This window comes from Capsella rubella, unplaced genomic scaffold (genome assembly GCF_000375325.1).
Source record: "Capsella rubella cultivar Monte Gargano unplaced genomic scaffold, Caprub1_0 scaffold_7, whole genome shotgun sequence".
Taxonomy (NCBI): Eukaryota; Viridiplantae; Streptophyta; class Magnoliopsida; order Brassicales; family Brassicaceae; genus Capsella; species Capsella rubella.
In genome coordinates, this window is record NW_006238917.1 from 9116080 (window position 1) to 9131276 (window position 15197).

General features: G+C 40.4%; 3 protein-coding genes across 8 annotated transcripts; 2 read left to right on the top strand and 1 right to left on the bottom strand.

Moving 5' to 3' along the window:
• Positions 1–402: 402 nt before the first annotated feature.
• LOC17879817 lies at positions 403–9340 on the top strand. Of its 2 annotated transcripts, none has more exons than XM_023778090.1 (17): positions 403–517; positions 664–760; positions 903–2596; positions 2759–3169; positions 3280–3441; positions 3742–4079; positions 4184–4590; positions 4722–4774; positions 4849–4950; positions 5065–6770; positions 6865–6973; positions 7210–7390; positions 7546–7613; positions 7741–7856; positions 7934–8758; positions 8848–8945; positions 9027–9340. In XM_023778090.1, the coding sequence occupies exons 3-16, from the start codon at positions 913–915 to the stop codon at positions 8935–8937; spliced, it is 6252 nt and encodes a 2083-aa protein (XP_023633858.1). In that variant the 5' UTR covers positions 403–517; positions 664–760; positions 903–912; the 3' UTR covers positions 8938–8945; positions 9027–9340. The 2 variants fall into 2 exon arrangements, with proteins under 2 accessions (XP_023633858.1, XP_023633857.1); XM_023778089.1 differs by having other exon boundaries at positions 664–733.
• Positions 9341–9474: 134 nt separating this feature from the next.
• Positions 9475–11385, top strand: LOC17877482. Of its 5 annotated transcripts, XR_002832784.1 has the most exons (5): positions 9475–9777; positions 9870–10042; positions 10276–10401; positions 10829–10959; positions 11121–11385. XR_002832784.1 is itself a non-coding variant. In XM_006284717.2 (3 exons), exons 1-2 carry the CDS (start codon positions 9629–9631, stop codon positions 10018–10020), a joined length of 300 nt encoding a protein of 99 aa, XP_006284779.2. In that variant the 5' UTR covers positions 9475–9628; the 3' UTR covers positions 10021–10042; positions 11121–11385. The 5 variants fall into 5 exon arrangements, 2 of the variants coding, with proteins under 2 accessions (XP_006284779.2, XP_006284778.2); XR_002832783.1 differs by lacking the exon at positions 10276–10401; XR_002832785.1 differs by lacking the exon at positions 10276–10401 and having other exon boundaries at positions 9870–9988.
• Positions 11386–11585: 200 nt separating this feature from the next.
• LOC17877642 (asparagine--tRNA ligase, chloroplastic/mitochondrial) lies at positions 11586–15009 on the bottom strand. Its single transcript, XM_023778091.1, has 14 exons — positions 14579–15009; positions 14395–14463; positions 14175–14285; positions 13963–14067; positions 13564–13701; positions 13376–13456; positions 13209–13286; positions 13059–13127; positions 12890–12964; positions 12700–12783; positions 12518–12604; positions 12126–12296; positions 11917–12043; positions 11586–11826 (listed from the first exon to the last, which is right to left on the bottom strand). Exons 1-14 carry the CDS (start codon positions 14969–14971, stop codon positions 11711–11713), a joined length of 1704 nt encoding a protein of 567 aa, XP_023633859.1. The 5' UTR covers positions 14972–15009; the 3' UTR covers positions 11586–11710.
• Positions 15010–15197: the final 188 nt, after the last annotated feature.

The following is a 15197-nucleotide window of genomic DNA, read 5'->3' on the forward strand; positions in this document are numbered from 1 at the left end:
GTTTAACCAATCATCTTCATTCTTCCAGTAATCTCACAGTAAGACAATAGTCATTTCAACATTTAACCTTTATAACTTTTTACGTCTTTGGTCGTCGTCAAACCTCAGTCCTCAAACAAAAGATTCATCTTTTTACCTCTCCGTCATTAAAAATCTGTAGTTTTCTTTTAACGGAACTTTAGCCATTAAATTTGAGAGCGTACGTTTCAAAAGTGAAAACCTGGAGGCGTGTTTTTCGTTGAATTCAATCTTAGCCACAAGATCCAGAAATTTTGACACGCGTCGCTCTGGATTGAGCCGCATCAGCATCCTCCAAATGTTATTTTCTGGCGTTATTTTATATTAAGGAGTTAATATATTTTTGGGCTTTACTTTAAACAAGACTCATTGCATTTGCCGAGGAAAGCGAATAATAATTTATCGGGCATTTTCTCTCCTCTCCCCCAATCTGCTTCACTCCCCAAACTTCGTTTCTTCGCCGGAACCCTAGGTCGACTTCGTCTGTTTGAATTTTCCGGTCAGTTTAAACTTCTTCACCAGCGTTTCAATTTTTTTTTAATTTGTAGCCAGTCCACTCAGTTAGGTTTTCGTGTGCCCATGGATTTGAGAGGGAATAAATTTTATAATTGACGGTGTTGTTTTTTTTGTTTGGGGTGAGAGCAGTAGTAGATGAACGTGGGATTAGGGACAGCTGAGGTCTGACGGCCAGGTTTTTGTCACCGAATGGAGGGAGGTAGCGTCTCCATACACTCTTGTTTTGGTACTTTTCGTTTTCCTACTGTTTTACCCCACTCGACATGATACGGGCTGCGTCTTTTTTCTTCTTCTTCTTTTCTGTTTCAAGGTGTTGGTATGCTTTTTATTTTTATTTTTTGAATCTTCACATGTGTCTCTTGTGTCAGGAACAAACCCATGGATTATGATGACAATGACTTTCAAAACCAGAATCTCCATTTAGCTGGTGAAGCAAACAACAAATTTCCACCAGTTTTACAGCCTTATCCTCTTCCAAAGTTTGATTTTGATGATACACTCAACACGCATCTGAGGTTTGACAGTCTAGGTGAAAGTGAGGCATTTCTTGGTATTGAGGGTAACGAAGATAATAACTGGATTGAAGATTTCTCTCGGGGAAACAGTGGTATAGTGTTTAGTTCAGGTGCAACAGAGTCCTGTGCCATTCCTAGGCACAATAATGTATGGTCTGAGGCTACTTCGTCAGAATCTGTTGAAATGCTTTTGAATTCTGTTGGCCAGGACGAAGTTATTGTAAGAGAAGATACTATCAAGAAATCTGATCCTTCTGATGTACTAGGTTGCACAATTGGACTAATGGAGCCTGGTCAGACATCCCTTGAAATAAGTCATTCCAAAGAAGAAACCGCAAACTTACAACTAAACCCATCTGTTGATGATAACCCAGGAGAGTCCTCTGTGGTAAAGACAGATGCTGGACAGGAACAGGTTTTGGTGAAAGATCACTCACCAACTGCTACAGAAGAGGCATCCCTTGAGGAAAAGAATGCCATCTTGGCTTCAAATACTGCAAAGGTACCAGCTGCAGATACCACTGGACTTGATAAGATAGGAACTGAGGCAACTGATAATATTCTTGACCAAGCGGAAGAAAAAGTCAATGTAGAATTAAGGATGGAAGATGATTGTAGCAATGGAGCAGGAACTGAGACAACTGATAATCTTCTTGACCAAGCAGAAGACAAAGTCAATGCAGAATCAAGGATGGAAGATGAGTGTAGCGACGGAACTGTACAGACTGTGACTACTTGTAGTGGTGAGTTGAATAATCAGAACACTTTGCTTCCAGAGACTTCGAATGATGAAAATGTTATTAGGGACCACATTCAAAGTGGTTATAATCACAATGAAATAACTATAGAAGCAGGGTCAGTTTTGGTTGAGGCTCATTCTGATAGCCATGTATCAGCTTCTGAAGTTGAAAATGTGGGAGCTGAAAATATTGGTGAAATTGCAAAGCCTGATCTGAAGGAGACAGAGCGAGCTGATTTCACAGTACTAGAAAAAGGGGACCAAGCTCTCTCTACTCTTAAGGTAGGTGGAGGAGATATTTCAGGGGCCCAATGCCAAGATCTCCTTGTCAGCAATGTTCATACTAGCGAAGCTGTTGAAGCATCTCTGAAAGTTGCTGGCGAATTGACAACTATAGCAAGCATTGATTCCATTGAGAAGCCTGAATTGCTTAGTGATCGACATGTGGAAGTTAGTACAAGTAAACATGAGTCTACTGTTCATATGGAGACCGAGACACATACACAGATACATGTAGTTGAAACTTTGGAAAGTGTTTATATTTCACCTACGGACTCAATGGTTGAAGCTACAAAAGGTGGTGTGTCTATGAAGAGTGACAATAATGAAGATAGTGCTCGCACTTCTAATCTCGAGCAAAGCATGGAACTGCCTGTCAATGCCAATGATAGAGATCAGGATGTCAAGAGCTCTCAAATCCTATCTGAAAGCGTTGTGACCAAGTCTGTTGGTGATGTTTCAGGAGGTTCTACTTCCAAGTTGGTGGAGTCAGCATCTCAATCTGACACCATTTCAACAGACAAGTCAGGTAACCATATTGTCTAATCCTCTTTGTGTACTTTCTATCCATACTGTGTGTACTTGTACGTTTGCCTTCTCATTCTTTCAGTAGCCTTGTTTTTTGCTTTTCTTGTTCTTTTGGGATTACCTTTCTGCTTACTTGTTTACACCCCCTAAATGACTTCCACAGTGACTTTGATTGACGGTTCTCTCAATCCCAAAGAATTACAACCTCTATGTCAAGATGAAGCACCTGCTGTCGGTCTCACGTCTTCAATTGATTCACATATTGTAAAGTCATCCTCTGATGCAAGTGACCAAGGCCGTCTCTCTGAAACTGAGAAGGTGTCATCTGATGAACCTGAAAATGGTCAAACCCTTCCACCTGTGGATGCAAGTAGTTCAGGGAGTCAGGTGGACCAACAAGCTAGGAAGGATGCTGAAGGTACTCAGCAAAGTACACACTCTGGTGAAGACTGTCCTGGCTCTGAAGGGTCAAAAGATGCAGTAGATGCTGATGCTGCTGGGCAAGTTTTGCAGGAGCAGTCTGAGGAAACAATTTTAGAAGAACATCTAGTAACAGAAGTTGTAAATGCTCCAGGTAACGTTTTTCTATTTTGGGTTATAGTAATTGCACTAGCTTGTTTCTTTCTAAATTCTCGTTCTATGAAGACCTTACCAGATAGTTTTTGTTTGCTTCTTTCTTGGCAGAGACTCGGTCAATTCTGGACAAGGATAACGTAAATGAAATCCCTAACACTAGCTCCTTGGCTAATCTTGGGAGTGAAGCTGATAAAGATGGCCAGGAAGAGGTTAATACTGCTGCATCGGGTGGGATTATGACAGCTGGGACTTCTGTTTCACACCCCAAAGGTGAGTCTGCATAATCTTTGTACAGCAAGAAACTTCCTAATTTTTTGCAGTTTCTTCTGATTTGTCAGAATGGTTTACTAGGGATATACATATTAGGTGTATCATGATGAATGCCGAAAGAGTATACACTTCGTGTAGTATTAAGTAAAAAGGCTCCTCATTAAAAGAATACAGTTACTGAAAAACTCCTGACTAAGTTCAACAGATATTGATCTTGAAATAACTTCTCTTTTTCTAGATCCATGCAATTAATTTCAATAACTCATAGAAAATATGTACTTGTGCTTGGGGATATTGTAGGTGATGCAACCGTACTAGGAGATTCCCATACTTATAAATGTTCTGAGCCTTCCATAAAGTCTCCTGTAACTGCAAAGGAAGATGCTGATACTGATTTAAAGACTCCTCTTAAGTCTGTTCCCGCTGTTAAGACTTCTGAACCTCAACTTAATAAGACAGAGACAAACAGTGTCACAATGCCAGAAGACCAGAATATTTCGAGTTTTAATTCTGCTGGGTCTCCAGTCTTGAATAGAAATGATACCTTCAGCAGTGAAATGAACGTAACTCCCGATCAGCTGAAAGCAGGGGAAACATCCAAAGCTGTTAACTTTTCACAAGCTACACTCGTCTCTCCGGTACCTCCAGTTTCCATCTTAATATATTTTCATCAGTGTTCAAAAAAAACTCTGTGGCATTAGTGTGTTTCGCCCTTACATTACATTTGTTGTTGTTCATTCAGATTGTGGTTGGATCTCCTTCAACATCTAACTTAGAGAAAACAGCTCCAAAGTCTTCTAAAACAAAGTCTGAGCGGAAACCCAGGCGAACATCCAAATCTGTAGGAAAAGAGACTTCTCGAAAAGGAACTAGTGTAAAAGGGGCTACACCTTTTCAACAATTTCAAAGTGGAGGCAAAGCAAATGCTGTTAATCAAAATTTGGCTTGTCCTATTCAGATCACACAATCTACTGAGAAACAGCAAATTCTTCCGAGCCCTAATCTTAAATCGTTTGGGACCGTTTCCACCCCCACAGCAAGTCTACCAGATTTGAACTCTTCTGCTCTCTCAAATATTCTGCGTCGACCTTTTACAGACTTGCAACAAGTGCAGCTACGTGCACAGATTTTTGTATATGGGGCTCTGATGTAAGCTCTTTCTATTTAGTTTTTTTTTTTTTTGTCTTAAGTCTGGTTGAGTCTGAGATTTGAGAGCAATCTCATTTGGAGTTCTAGCACATCTTATTCTTGCTCTTAATTTTTCTTTCTTCCTGATACAGCCAAGGAACAGCACCCGATGAAGCTTATATGATATCTGCATTTGGTGGTCCAGGTAAGATTGTTAGTCCTTAACCTATTGTGTTATTTACTTTTGAGACAAAACTTGTTCATTCTGTACTTCTTTAGATGGTGGGAAGGACAGCTGGGAGAAAGTATGGCGTACTTGTATAGTAAGAGCTCAGAAATCGCTTGTTGCTACTCCTGAAACGCCATTGCAGTCACGTGCAGGTTTCTACATTAATTTATTCTGCACTTCAAACTATTATGGTCTGCTTAGATTTTACTTCTCAGTGCTGCTGATGTTAGCATTGCTGATCTAAATACCCAAAACTGCATTTCCAGGGAAGACGGAGACCCCATCAGCAGGTCACACCAGTAGAAAAGATAGTTCAGCGACAAACCCCATGATTCCACTCTCATCACCTTTATGGAGTTTATCAACTTCCCTTGATACTTTACAACCAAGTAGTGCTCAGAGAGGTTCAGCTGCTAATCACCAGCCATTGCTTTCTTCATCGCAGACTCACCATACTCCACCACCTACTAATATTGTTGGACATAACACCCCTTGGACATCGCCTCTCGCTTACCGTAACCCTTGGCTTGCTTCTCAGCAAACCAGTGGATTTGATGTTGGTTCTCGTTTCCCTGTCTATCCGATCACCGAACCTGTAAAATTGACTCCCATGAAAGAATCATCCTTCACTTACTCTGGCGCAAAGCATGTGCAGAGTGGAACTCCTAGCAATGTTTTCAAAGTGACACCTACAATTGAGCAAACGAGTACAGTTGTAGCACCTGCTCAACATTCGACTGGGACAAAATCAAGGAAACGGAAGAAGATGCCAGCCTCTGTAGAGTCTGGTCCAAGCATTTTGAATTCGCTAAAGCAGACAGAATTAGCTGCCTCACCTCTTGTTTCAATATCGACAGCTGTGCCTATTACACCTACCGCGTCTAATCTGGGTTCTAATGCTGGCACCCTTCCCAGTGCTGTTTCTATCACTGCAGTCCCTATGAACCTTGTATCTACATTTCCTGGGAAGAAAATTAAATCATCTTTGCCATCTCCAATTTTTGGGGGTAACCTTGTACCTGAAGTACAGCAGAGGTCTGTCTTGTCAGAGGATAGCATTGATAAACTCAAGGAGGCTAAGATGCATGCAGAGGATGCATCTGCTCTTGCTACTGCAGCTGTTAGTCATAGTGAATTTGTATGGAAGCAGATAGAGCAACGAAGGCACGCTGGCCTCCTGCCAGAAACTCAAGACAGATTAGCTTCGGCTGCTGTTGCCATAGCTGCTGCTGCTGCGGTGGCAAAGGCTGCAGCAGCTGCTGCAAATGTTGCAGCTAATGCTGCATTGCAGGCCAAATTAATGGCTGAAGAAGCATCCCTTCCAAATACTTCTGATCCGGGACTCCCTAAGTCAAATGATAATATATTTCCAGGCCAGGGTACCCCTTCTTCTATCTTGAAAGGCGAAGGTGCATTAGTGAGCTCCAGTTCTGTTCTTATTGCGGCGAGAGAGGCAGCTAAGAAGAGGGTTGAAGCTGCCACAGTTGCCACCAAGTATGCTGAAAATATGGATTCCATTGTAAAAGCAGCAGAATTGGCATCAGAGGCTGTGTCACAAGCTGGAATACTTGTTTCAATGGGTCATCCCCCGTTGCTCAATAAGCTGGTGGAGGCGGGTCCAAGTAATTACTGGAGGCAGGCTCAAGGATCTCAGGAAGTGCAGCCTTGTAAAACAACTGTCTTAGAAAGAGAAACTCTGGCGACTAGTGAGGGAACTTTTGCTAGTCCCAGAACTCTGCAAACTGAGTTGGTTGGCTCTGTGAAAACGGCAGATGGTGTGTCTGGTCCAGTTTCTGCCACTGGTAAGGTGAAGGGACAAAAGGGTGATAAAGGTGCAGACATGGCTAAAAACAATGATGTGGTTTGCGAACCAGAAGTTAGGTCGAAATTTTCGGATGACACCCAAACAGAAGGGCAACAGACTATGAAAGCTACAAATAATGAGAACATCAAGGAGGGTTCTAATGTAGAGGTTTGTGCTACATTTGCATGTATACACTGTCCATAACTAACTGCTCATTGTTGATTGTGTTCTTTCTAAAACGAATGTAAAATCTCCTTTCAAGGTTTACAAGGAAGAACCTGGATTAAGAACCGCATGGTACTCCGCCAACGTATTGAGCTTAGAGGATGATAAAGCTTATGTGTTGTTCAGTGATCTTTCTGAAGAACAAGGTTTGTGTAGTTACAAAATGGTTTTCGTTAAACCTTGTTATTATCAATATATCTTTTAGTTCACAAATTCTTCCAAATATAGGTAAATATGTAATCCTGTGGAACCACCCACTTCCATTATTATATTAAATGCATGTAAAATTATTTGAAAGGTTGCAAAAATTAACAATCACTGAAGCTTCCACAAAGAGGCTCCATTGCGTTATTAATTGATCCGTTTATATTATTTTTATCAGGAACAGATAAGCTGAAGGAGTGGGTATCTGTCAAAGGCGAAGGCGATCAAGCCCCTAAAATAAGAACTGCTCGTTCTGTTACTGCCATGCCATATGAAGGAACCAGGAAGAGACGTAGAGCTGCTATTGGGGATCATGTTTGGAAAATTGGGGATAGGGTAGACTCGTGGGTGGATGACAGGTAATCACTGTCTCTATAACCAGCTGTTTTAGTGCTTTCCCCTAACAGCGATCAGACCAAAGCGGAAACTCTGTATTTATTTTAATTTTCCTTTTTTTGAAATCATCATTCACTAAGTTTGGAAACTTGATGTATATTTGTTTTGTTTCCTTCAGTTGGTTGGAGGGTGTTATCACAGAGAAGAACAAGAAAGATGAAAATACAGTGACTGTGCATTTTCCTGGTTTGTAAAGAGGCCAATGTGCCTGATGAAGATATCTTATTTTATTGTGCTCTAAGCCTCTAAACTGCTTTATTGTGATCCACTGTTCTCAAAACTTTCTTTTTTTTCTCTTAAAAATATACTGCAGCACAAGGAGACACTTTGACGATTAAAGCTTGGAATCTTCGACCTTCTCTTGAGTGGAAAGATGGAAAGTGGATTGAATGTTCTAGTTCAGGAGAAAACATCAGCTCGGCACATGAGGTATTCTCACCCTTTTATGGTAAAGGCTTCTCTTTTGGATGCTGTGGCTTGGCAAGACTGAAAATTTTGAATTGCAGGGTGATACCCCAAAGGAGAAGCGACCTAGATTAGGAACCGCCACTTTTGAGGCCGAAATAAAAGACAAGAGTATTAAGATTGTTGATGATCCAGACTTAGGAAAACCACCTCAGACTGGTGTTCTTGACCTCGGTGTTTCAGAGAATACATTTAACATTGGAAGGAGTACCAGAGAGGAGAACAAACCTGATCAACTCCGAATGAAGAGAACTGGTTTGCAAAAGCAAGGATCAAAAGTGATTTTTGGCGTCCCCAAACCTGGAAAGAAAAGGAAGTTCATGGACGTGAGCAAACACTACATTTCAGAGGCAAGCACTAAAACTCGGGAACGGAAGGAACCAGCAAAGCCTGTGAAATCAATTGTGCCCCAAAATTCTGGAATAGGTAGCTGGAGAATGCCTGCTAAAAATATATCTAGAGAGAAACAACAGACAACAATATCTAAGCCCAAGACTTTCAAACCTGCACCCAAACCCAAAGAGAAACTAGGTGCTGCGGCTAGGATAATTCCCCGCAAGGACTCGCGTAGTACAACAGCCTCATATATGGAATCCGATGATGCTGCTGATGAGAATGCAGAAAACAAGGGTCCTGTATCTGGCGTTCCATTAAAGGAAACAGTAGAAGAGCAAACAACATCATCCTCCCATGATGCTGGTTCCAAGAATAGTTCCTCCTCGAGTACTAACAAAGGGAAAGTGGCTCCTACTGCAGGAAGGTTAGCCAAAATCGAAGAGGATAAGGCTTTGGCTGAGAATTCTTCAAAAACATCAGAGGGAATGGAGCCACGTAGATCTATCCGCAGGATCCAGCCAACTTCTAGAGTAAGTGCTAAAATGTTGAAGTTTGCATAATGTCCCTGAATTCTGGTCGGGAAAGAATTCTCTAAAAACCTGTGTGTGTTGCTTTGCAGCTACTTGAAGGTCTGCAAACGTCGATGATGACCTCGAAAATACCTTCGGTATCACACAGCAAAAGTCACCAAAGTCAAAGCAAAAAGTAGCAGTAGAGGTGATGTGATAAGAGTGGTGAATAGTGAAATAAACTTGGAAGGAATCATATTTAGCTTACTGTTGATGATGTGGTTGACAGGTAAGTGAAGGAGCAGAAGCAATGCACATAAACCCAAGTGGAGGAAACAAGAAAAAGGCAGTGTGAGCTGCTATTAGGTTGTTTTTAATTTTAGTTATATGCTCTAAGAAAAGAACAAACTTCGTTGTTGGTTGGGAGAGGAGACGTAATACGTAGAAGAGAAGAAAACAAAATGATGGTTGTGTTATTGTAGGTGTGAATTATTTGCTTTTGATTATTTAGTCAGTCATGTTGTCGGGAAAATCTCTCTGGAGAGATAAGAAGAAGTTGTACATGTAGTTTGATTATTGTCCTAATTTATCTCTCTAACTCCATTTGCTCCTCTTAATCAACCCTTTTGGTTTCTACCATCATCCTATGATCATTTCTAGTCCGTTTCTGTTGTACTTTATATGCAATAAATGTATGAATGAGCTTATCAATTCCTCATTAGAAGTAATCACGTAACAATTTTGGATTACTTCACATTTTTAAAAGTCAAAGCTTTTTTATCCGATAAAAGCTCAAAACGGAGAGATATTTGTTAATATTTGATAAAGCCTTACAAAAACCCCGATCTTTCGATCACATTGGTCGTGTATTTTCGTCTTCTCTGGGTAATAATGGCTTCTGCTTGTCGTAAGATGTTTAACAGAGCTTCCGTCTCTTCCCTCAAGTCCGCCCTCAGATCGACCACCGGATCTACGCCGGCTGCCTCATCACCCGGATTTCGTATACCTTCTCAACCCTCTCGCCATTTCTCATTCTCCAGGTATTGCATCTCTGCGTCCGTATGTAGAATTATACCCGGTTTCATCTCCTTTTATCCGACAATGTTTAGCAAATGTGTATCAACCTCTTAAGGTGTCCATCGGAGCTGGGATGTGTTCAATCGTTGTTACCGCTGCATAGCACTGTGGCAGCAGCGAGGCTGACTTCTTGCCTAAGCACAACTTCGAGGAGTAGCCGAGCTCTCTCTCAGGGTACACTCTGCTGCACCTCTCCCGACCTCTAATGTTTTTCTCTTTACTTTTCTTGTGAGTTCACTTTTTTGCTTTCCTCCATTTGCATTTACTCTGCTTCTTTGTTTCAAACTTAGCAGCTCATTTTAGCTCTTCTCTGCTTGCTTTTGATCGATGGCTATAGTAGTAGTTACTTAAATTGAAACAAAAGCGCTCCAATGTGCATTAGGAGCTGATCCAATAATAGATAGATTTTAGGAGCTGACAGATTGCTGACTGAATGTGTCTGATAACTTTGCTTCTCATAGCTGCGTGGAATCTTGGACTTACGAAATTTCTTGCTTGAGACTAGTTTATCTGGTTAAGTGGAAAGTAGAGTACTCCTCAAGTCTTTGTTTGTCCGGTGCATTAGTTGCAGAGTGTGGCTCAGTGGGGTAAGATTTATATCTTTGGGTTTAAAACAAGTAGGAAACAACTTTGTATATTTGCTGCGTGACACCATTTCTGGAGGATTATAAGAGTTTTGAGGTTTAGTGTCTTAATATGAGTACTTGGTTAATGCAGGAACGTAAATTCATATGACCCTTGCATATATATCAAGTTCAGACAATCTTTTTTTAACTTCCAGTAATGAAAATGAAATCTGCGAAATAAACGATTGGGTAACTTAGTTGGGCTAAAGAACTGAAAAGATGCAGAACTTGAACTGGACACTTGGTAAACATAATGCCAAATCGCATCAGTTGTCATCATATTTTGCTTTTGCTTTTTGTGTGAATGCCAGTTTCTGCAAGTTACTTCTTGATGTGTTTATAAGAGTGTCACAGTAACGTAGTAATCTATAAAATGTTCTTTGTCCAGATGGAGTCGATGGCACGTGAGATGTCTGTGTTTGCAGTTTGTTTTGAAGATGGGTTCTGTCACCAGTGATCCTTGACAAGTTAGATTTGGAAGGATCTAATTTAGATGAGACGTTATAGTTTAGTTTAAAGGTAGCATTGTTTTGTCATATTTTGGTTTCTGTATGATTCGTAAAACCTTTCCTAAAACATTATAGTAGAATCATTAAGCCATATGCATCCAACTTTGTTTCTTTACCACCATCAGTGCCCTAATATTAATCTTGGTGCTCATTTATGGTTTTTTGCTCTAGAGCTTGGCCTTTCAGTTCCAAGGTGACTCGAAAACCGTCATGAAGGTTTTAACCATGGAAGGGAAAGGATATCAGAAGAGTTTGTTTCTTTTCTTCCCTTTGTCAAACTTAGAGATAAGAAGTCTCTCATTCCTTTATGTGACGAATAATTACAAAATCTCATGTACTTATATCTCTGATGAGATTGAGAGCAATGTAGTTCAAATGGTCAGCTTTTGTTGCATCTTTCAGTAAATAAGTAGAACTTACTTTGTTCAGAGTATAATTATTAATTATACATACACCATCTTTTCTTTACCCATTACTTGAATATACTGTAAATGATATTCTGAAGTTCACACCTTATCATCAACATTAGTTTACGTAAAAGTTACATAGAAATGTAAACAATAATAAATTAATCTACTGGAACAAAACCAAAAAATCAATTTTTATGAAAGGGGGAGAGTAGTACATTTACAAATATATTTTAAAATTTGAAACAAACAATTAATTCTTTTGAGGTTTTTCTTTGTTTCTGGTTTATCTCAAATGACACATAAGAGCAAGAATTTGGAGGAAATGTGGAGCACTGGAGAGTCAAGAATTAATTAGAATTCGGCAGAGGCAGGCGCGCGGGGGAAAGGAATAACATCTCTGATATTGTCAATTCCAGTGACAAATTGGACCAGCCTTTCAAACCCTAGCCCGAATCCTGCGTGAGGAACTACACACACAAACAATAACAAAGGCACTAACTCGTCAGCCTCCCAAAGTTTCTATCTTTTAATTCATAGAATAAGGAGAAGAACGAGACCTGATCCATAGCGGCGTAGGTCGAGGTACCACCAGTAGCTCTCTTTGTTGAGGTTCAACTCATCAAGCCTTGCTTCCAACACCTCGAGCCTTTCCTCTCTCTGGCTTCCACCTATCAGCTCTCCTATCTTTTCAAACTCAAAACCACCATCATCATTCACTACAACAACTTCTTATTATCAACAAGATTTTGTATTATCTTAATCTTACCCGAGGCACAAGCATATCCATTGCTGCCACTGTCTTCCCATCATCGTTCTCCCGCATATAGAATGCTTTTATCTCCTTCGGATAGTCTCTTATTATCACTGGGCGACCCCCAAATGCCTCTTCTGTTATGTACCTTTCATGCTCGCTCTGCAGATCCAGCCCCCACTTCACCTGCAACATACAGCTCTATCAGGCAACCAACATTTGATGTTTCTACTCACATGCGATGCGACTATGAAATAATATCATTTTTAAGAACCTACCCACTAGAAATGAATATGAAATCACAGCTTGCTTACACAGAAAATACCAAAAACACAAACAGTTACACTAATAGCTCACAAAATTTATAGTTTAAATCTATTCCATAAAGAAAAAAGTATAGCCCTTACCGGAAAATCAAATTTTTTGTTTGCTTTCAGAAGAAGTTCAATGGCGTCTGTGTAACCAAGCTGTAGAAACTCTTTCTCAGCTACGTCCTTAACAAGATAAATAGTAAACCAATAATAATATCAGCCGGTGCAAACTGCATAACATTATTTTCTGATCACAGAGCAAGAATTGGAGGACATACGCTCAAACGACGAATGATTCCTTTCTCAATCCATGTATCGAAAAACTCCATGTCTTCCTTGCAATTATCAAGAACGTATTTTACCTATCAGAATATCAAGAGATAAATCAAGTTAAATCTAAATGACATAACAAAATCAGATATTTAGTTTGAGCCTTTGAGGGAAATATAAAGTGAAAGAGTAACATACTACGTACTGGAGGTAGGCGGTGGCACAGGCCATGTCATCATCCAGGTCGGCAAAAGCAAGTTCGGGTTCAATCATCTTATATGGTATAGAAAGAGAGGTCTTCAGTATATTGCACTTAGGTAAGAAAAATTCAATTGTGAGTTTGGCTGGAGAATTTAATAATGCTGACCCAAAATTCGGCCAAATGCCTCGACGTGTTGGAATTCTCAGCTCGAAATGTAGGACCAAATGTGTATACCTGTAACGTTATACAAATGATAAAGTCAGACACTTACTAACCAAAATCTAGCTCACAATCACTTGCGGAATAAACTTTTACATCTGAGAGAGCGGTTGCATAAGTTTCTCCATTGAGTTGCCCAGAGACGGTCAAGAATGCTGGTTTCCCAAAGAAGTCCTAAGAGTGATATATCCATCAAACTTGTTACAGTTGCAAGTTCATATTCTACCATTCTTAAATACAAAATATAGGGAGCAGGAACACACCTGAGACCAATCGATCAACCCTCCCTTTGTTTTTGGAATTGCATCAATGGAAGTATTGGTGTTCTCATGGGAGCTGGGAATCTAAAAATTTAAAGTATAGTTCAGGTGTACTTTTATTTTTCTTCCATGAGAACTGTAGTTCTTGGTTTATTGGAGAATACTAAGATGTTGAGAGCTAAGGTCCTTACGAGTGTAGTGACACAGAACTGTTCTCCAGCTCCTTCACAATCTGACGCTGTAATAATTGGACTTGCCACCCAAACAAAACCACTTTCTTGAAAGAACTTGTGTGTAGCATATGCCAAAGTATTCCTAACTCTCGCCACCTGAAACAAGATGTTTTACATATTTCAAAAGTGTAGAATCTGTAATCATCACAAGACTGTAAGTTCACAGTCAAGTTTCAATAAAGAGAAGCCTGAAAGGTGAGCAATAGAGGCAGTTTTCAACATAAAACAGTTTTCAACAGTTTCTAGTAAGAGTGGCGTTTCTAGGTGAGATGATACATTAAATTCCAGGAAGGTAACAGGAGTCTACAGTTTGGAGTTTCAGGAAAGTATATAAGGTGAATGAAAAAGAAAAGTTACCGCCCCAAAAGTATTGGTTCTTGGACGTAGATGAGCCTTGGTTCTCAAGAATTCCCGGCTGACCCGTTTCTTCTGGATGGGATAAGAAGAGTCACACTTTCCAACCTACGATAAAGTGGGAGTAAGTGAAAATTCATAAGAATATATATTTTCGAGTTTCGATCTCAAGGAAGTAAAGTTCAGGGTCCAAAGTAGAAGAAGAAACGACTTACCAAAATGATTTTCTCAACTTTAAGTTCCACCTTTTGCTTTGTTCCCTGGCTGGCCACAATAGTACCTTGTACAGATACGGATGCTCCAGTCAAAATAGAACCAGATTCTACCTATTATTCCCAATAGTCTGACTGTTATCACAGGGGTTTATATATATAATTCAAGAATTTAAGGCTCCTAACTCCTAAATCTACATTGTTCTCAGGTCAAAGTGATTACCTGATCATACCCCTCTGCATCCGAATTCAACACACATTGCAGGTTCGATAAACATGAACCATCATTTATCTTCAAACACACACCAAATTTAAATCAAAACCAAAACTTTGTCAGCAATCAAACGATACATTCAGCAACCAAACAAGAGATTGATACAGAAAGATGAACAGAGAATGCGAATTACCTCAATGAATGTGACACTGCTCTGAGATCGAAGTGTCCGGACCCAACCCATAATGTTAAGACTCTGCCCGACGCGGCTCAGCCCTTCGTCTGCTCCTCCTTTCACTTCCGCAATCTTCAACTTCTTCCTGAACTCTCCAACTTTACTTCCAAATTGCTTCTCATAATTATCAACTTTCTTCCCCTCTCCGGAACCGAGAGATTCCGAAACAGCTGTGCAAAAGTATCGCCGGCGAGAATTGGCCGGAAAAGCTTCGAAGAGAGGGAGAACTCGGCGGCGAAGAGGGCGAAGGAGAGAATGAGAAGCATTAGATATAGGGAAGAAGGATAAGAAGCGGAGAGTAGAGTATGGAGTTAAACGGAGAGAGGTCGCCGGCAGAAACGCGGCCGCCATTTTAATCGAATTGTTTTCACTGTTTGGGATTGCGCCAACCCAACCCACTCCTCCTCATATGGAACATTCACCCGACTCGATTTCATTTAACCCGCCCCGTAAATTGTCACCCGAATTAGGCCCATTAGAAGTCCAGAGGCCCATCACCTACTATATATCTTGGACATTAGAAAGATTCAAAAAGAGGTTCAGAGTAACAATAATTTAACAGGGTTCCACTAGTCTC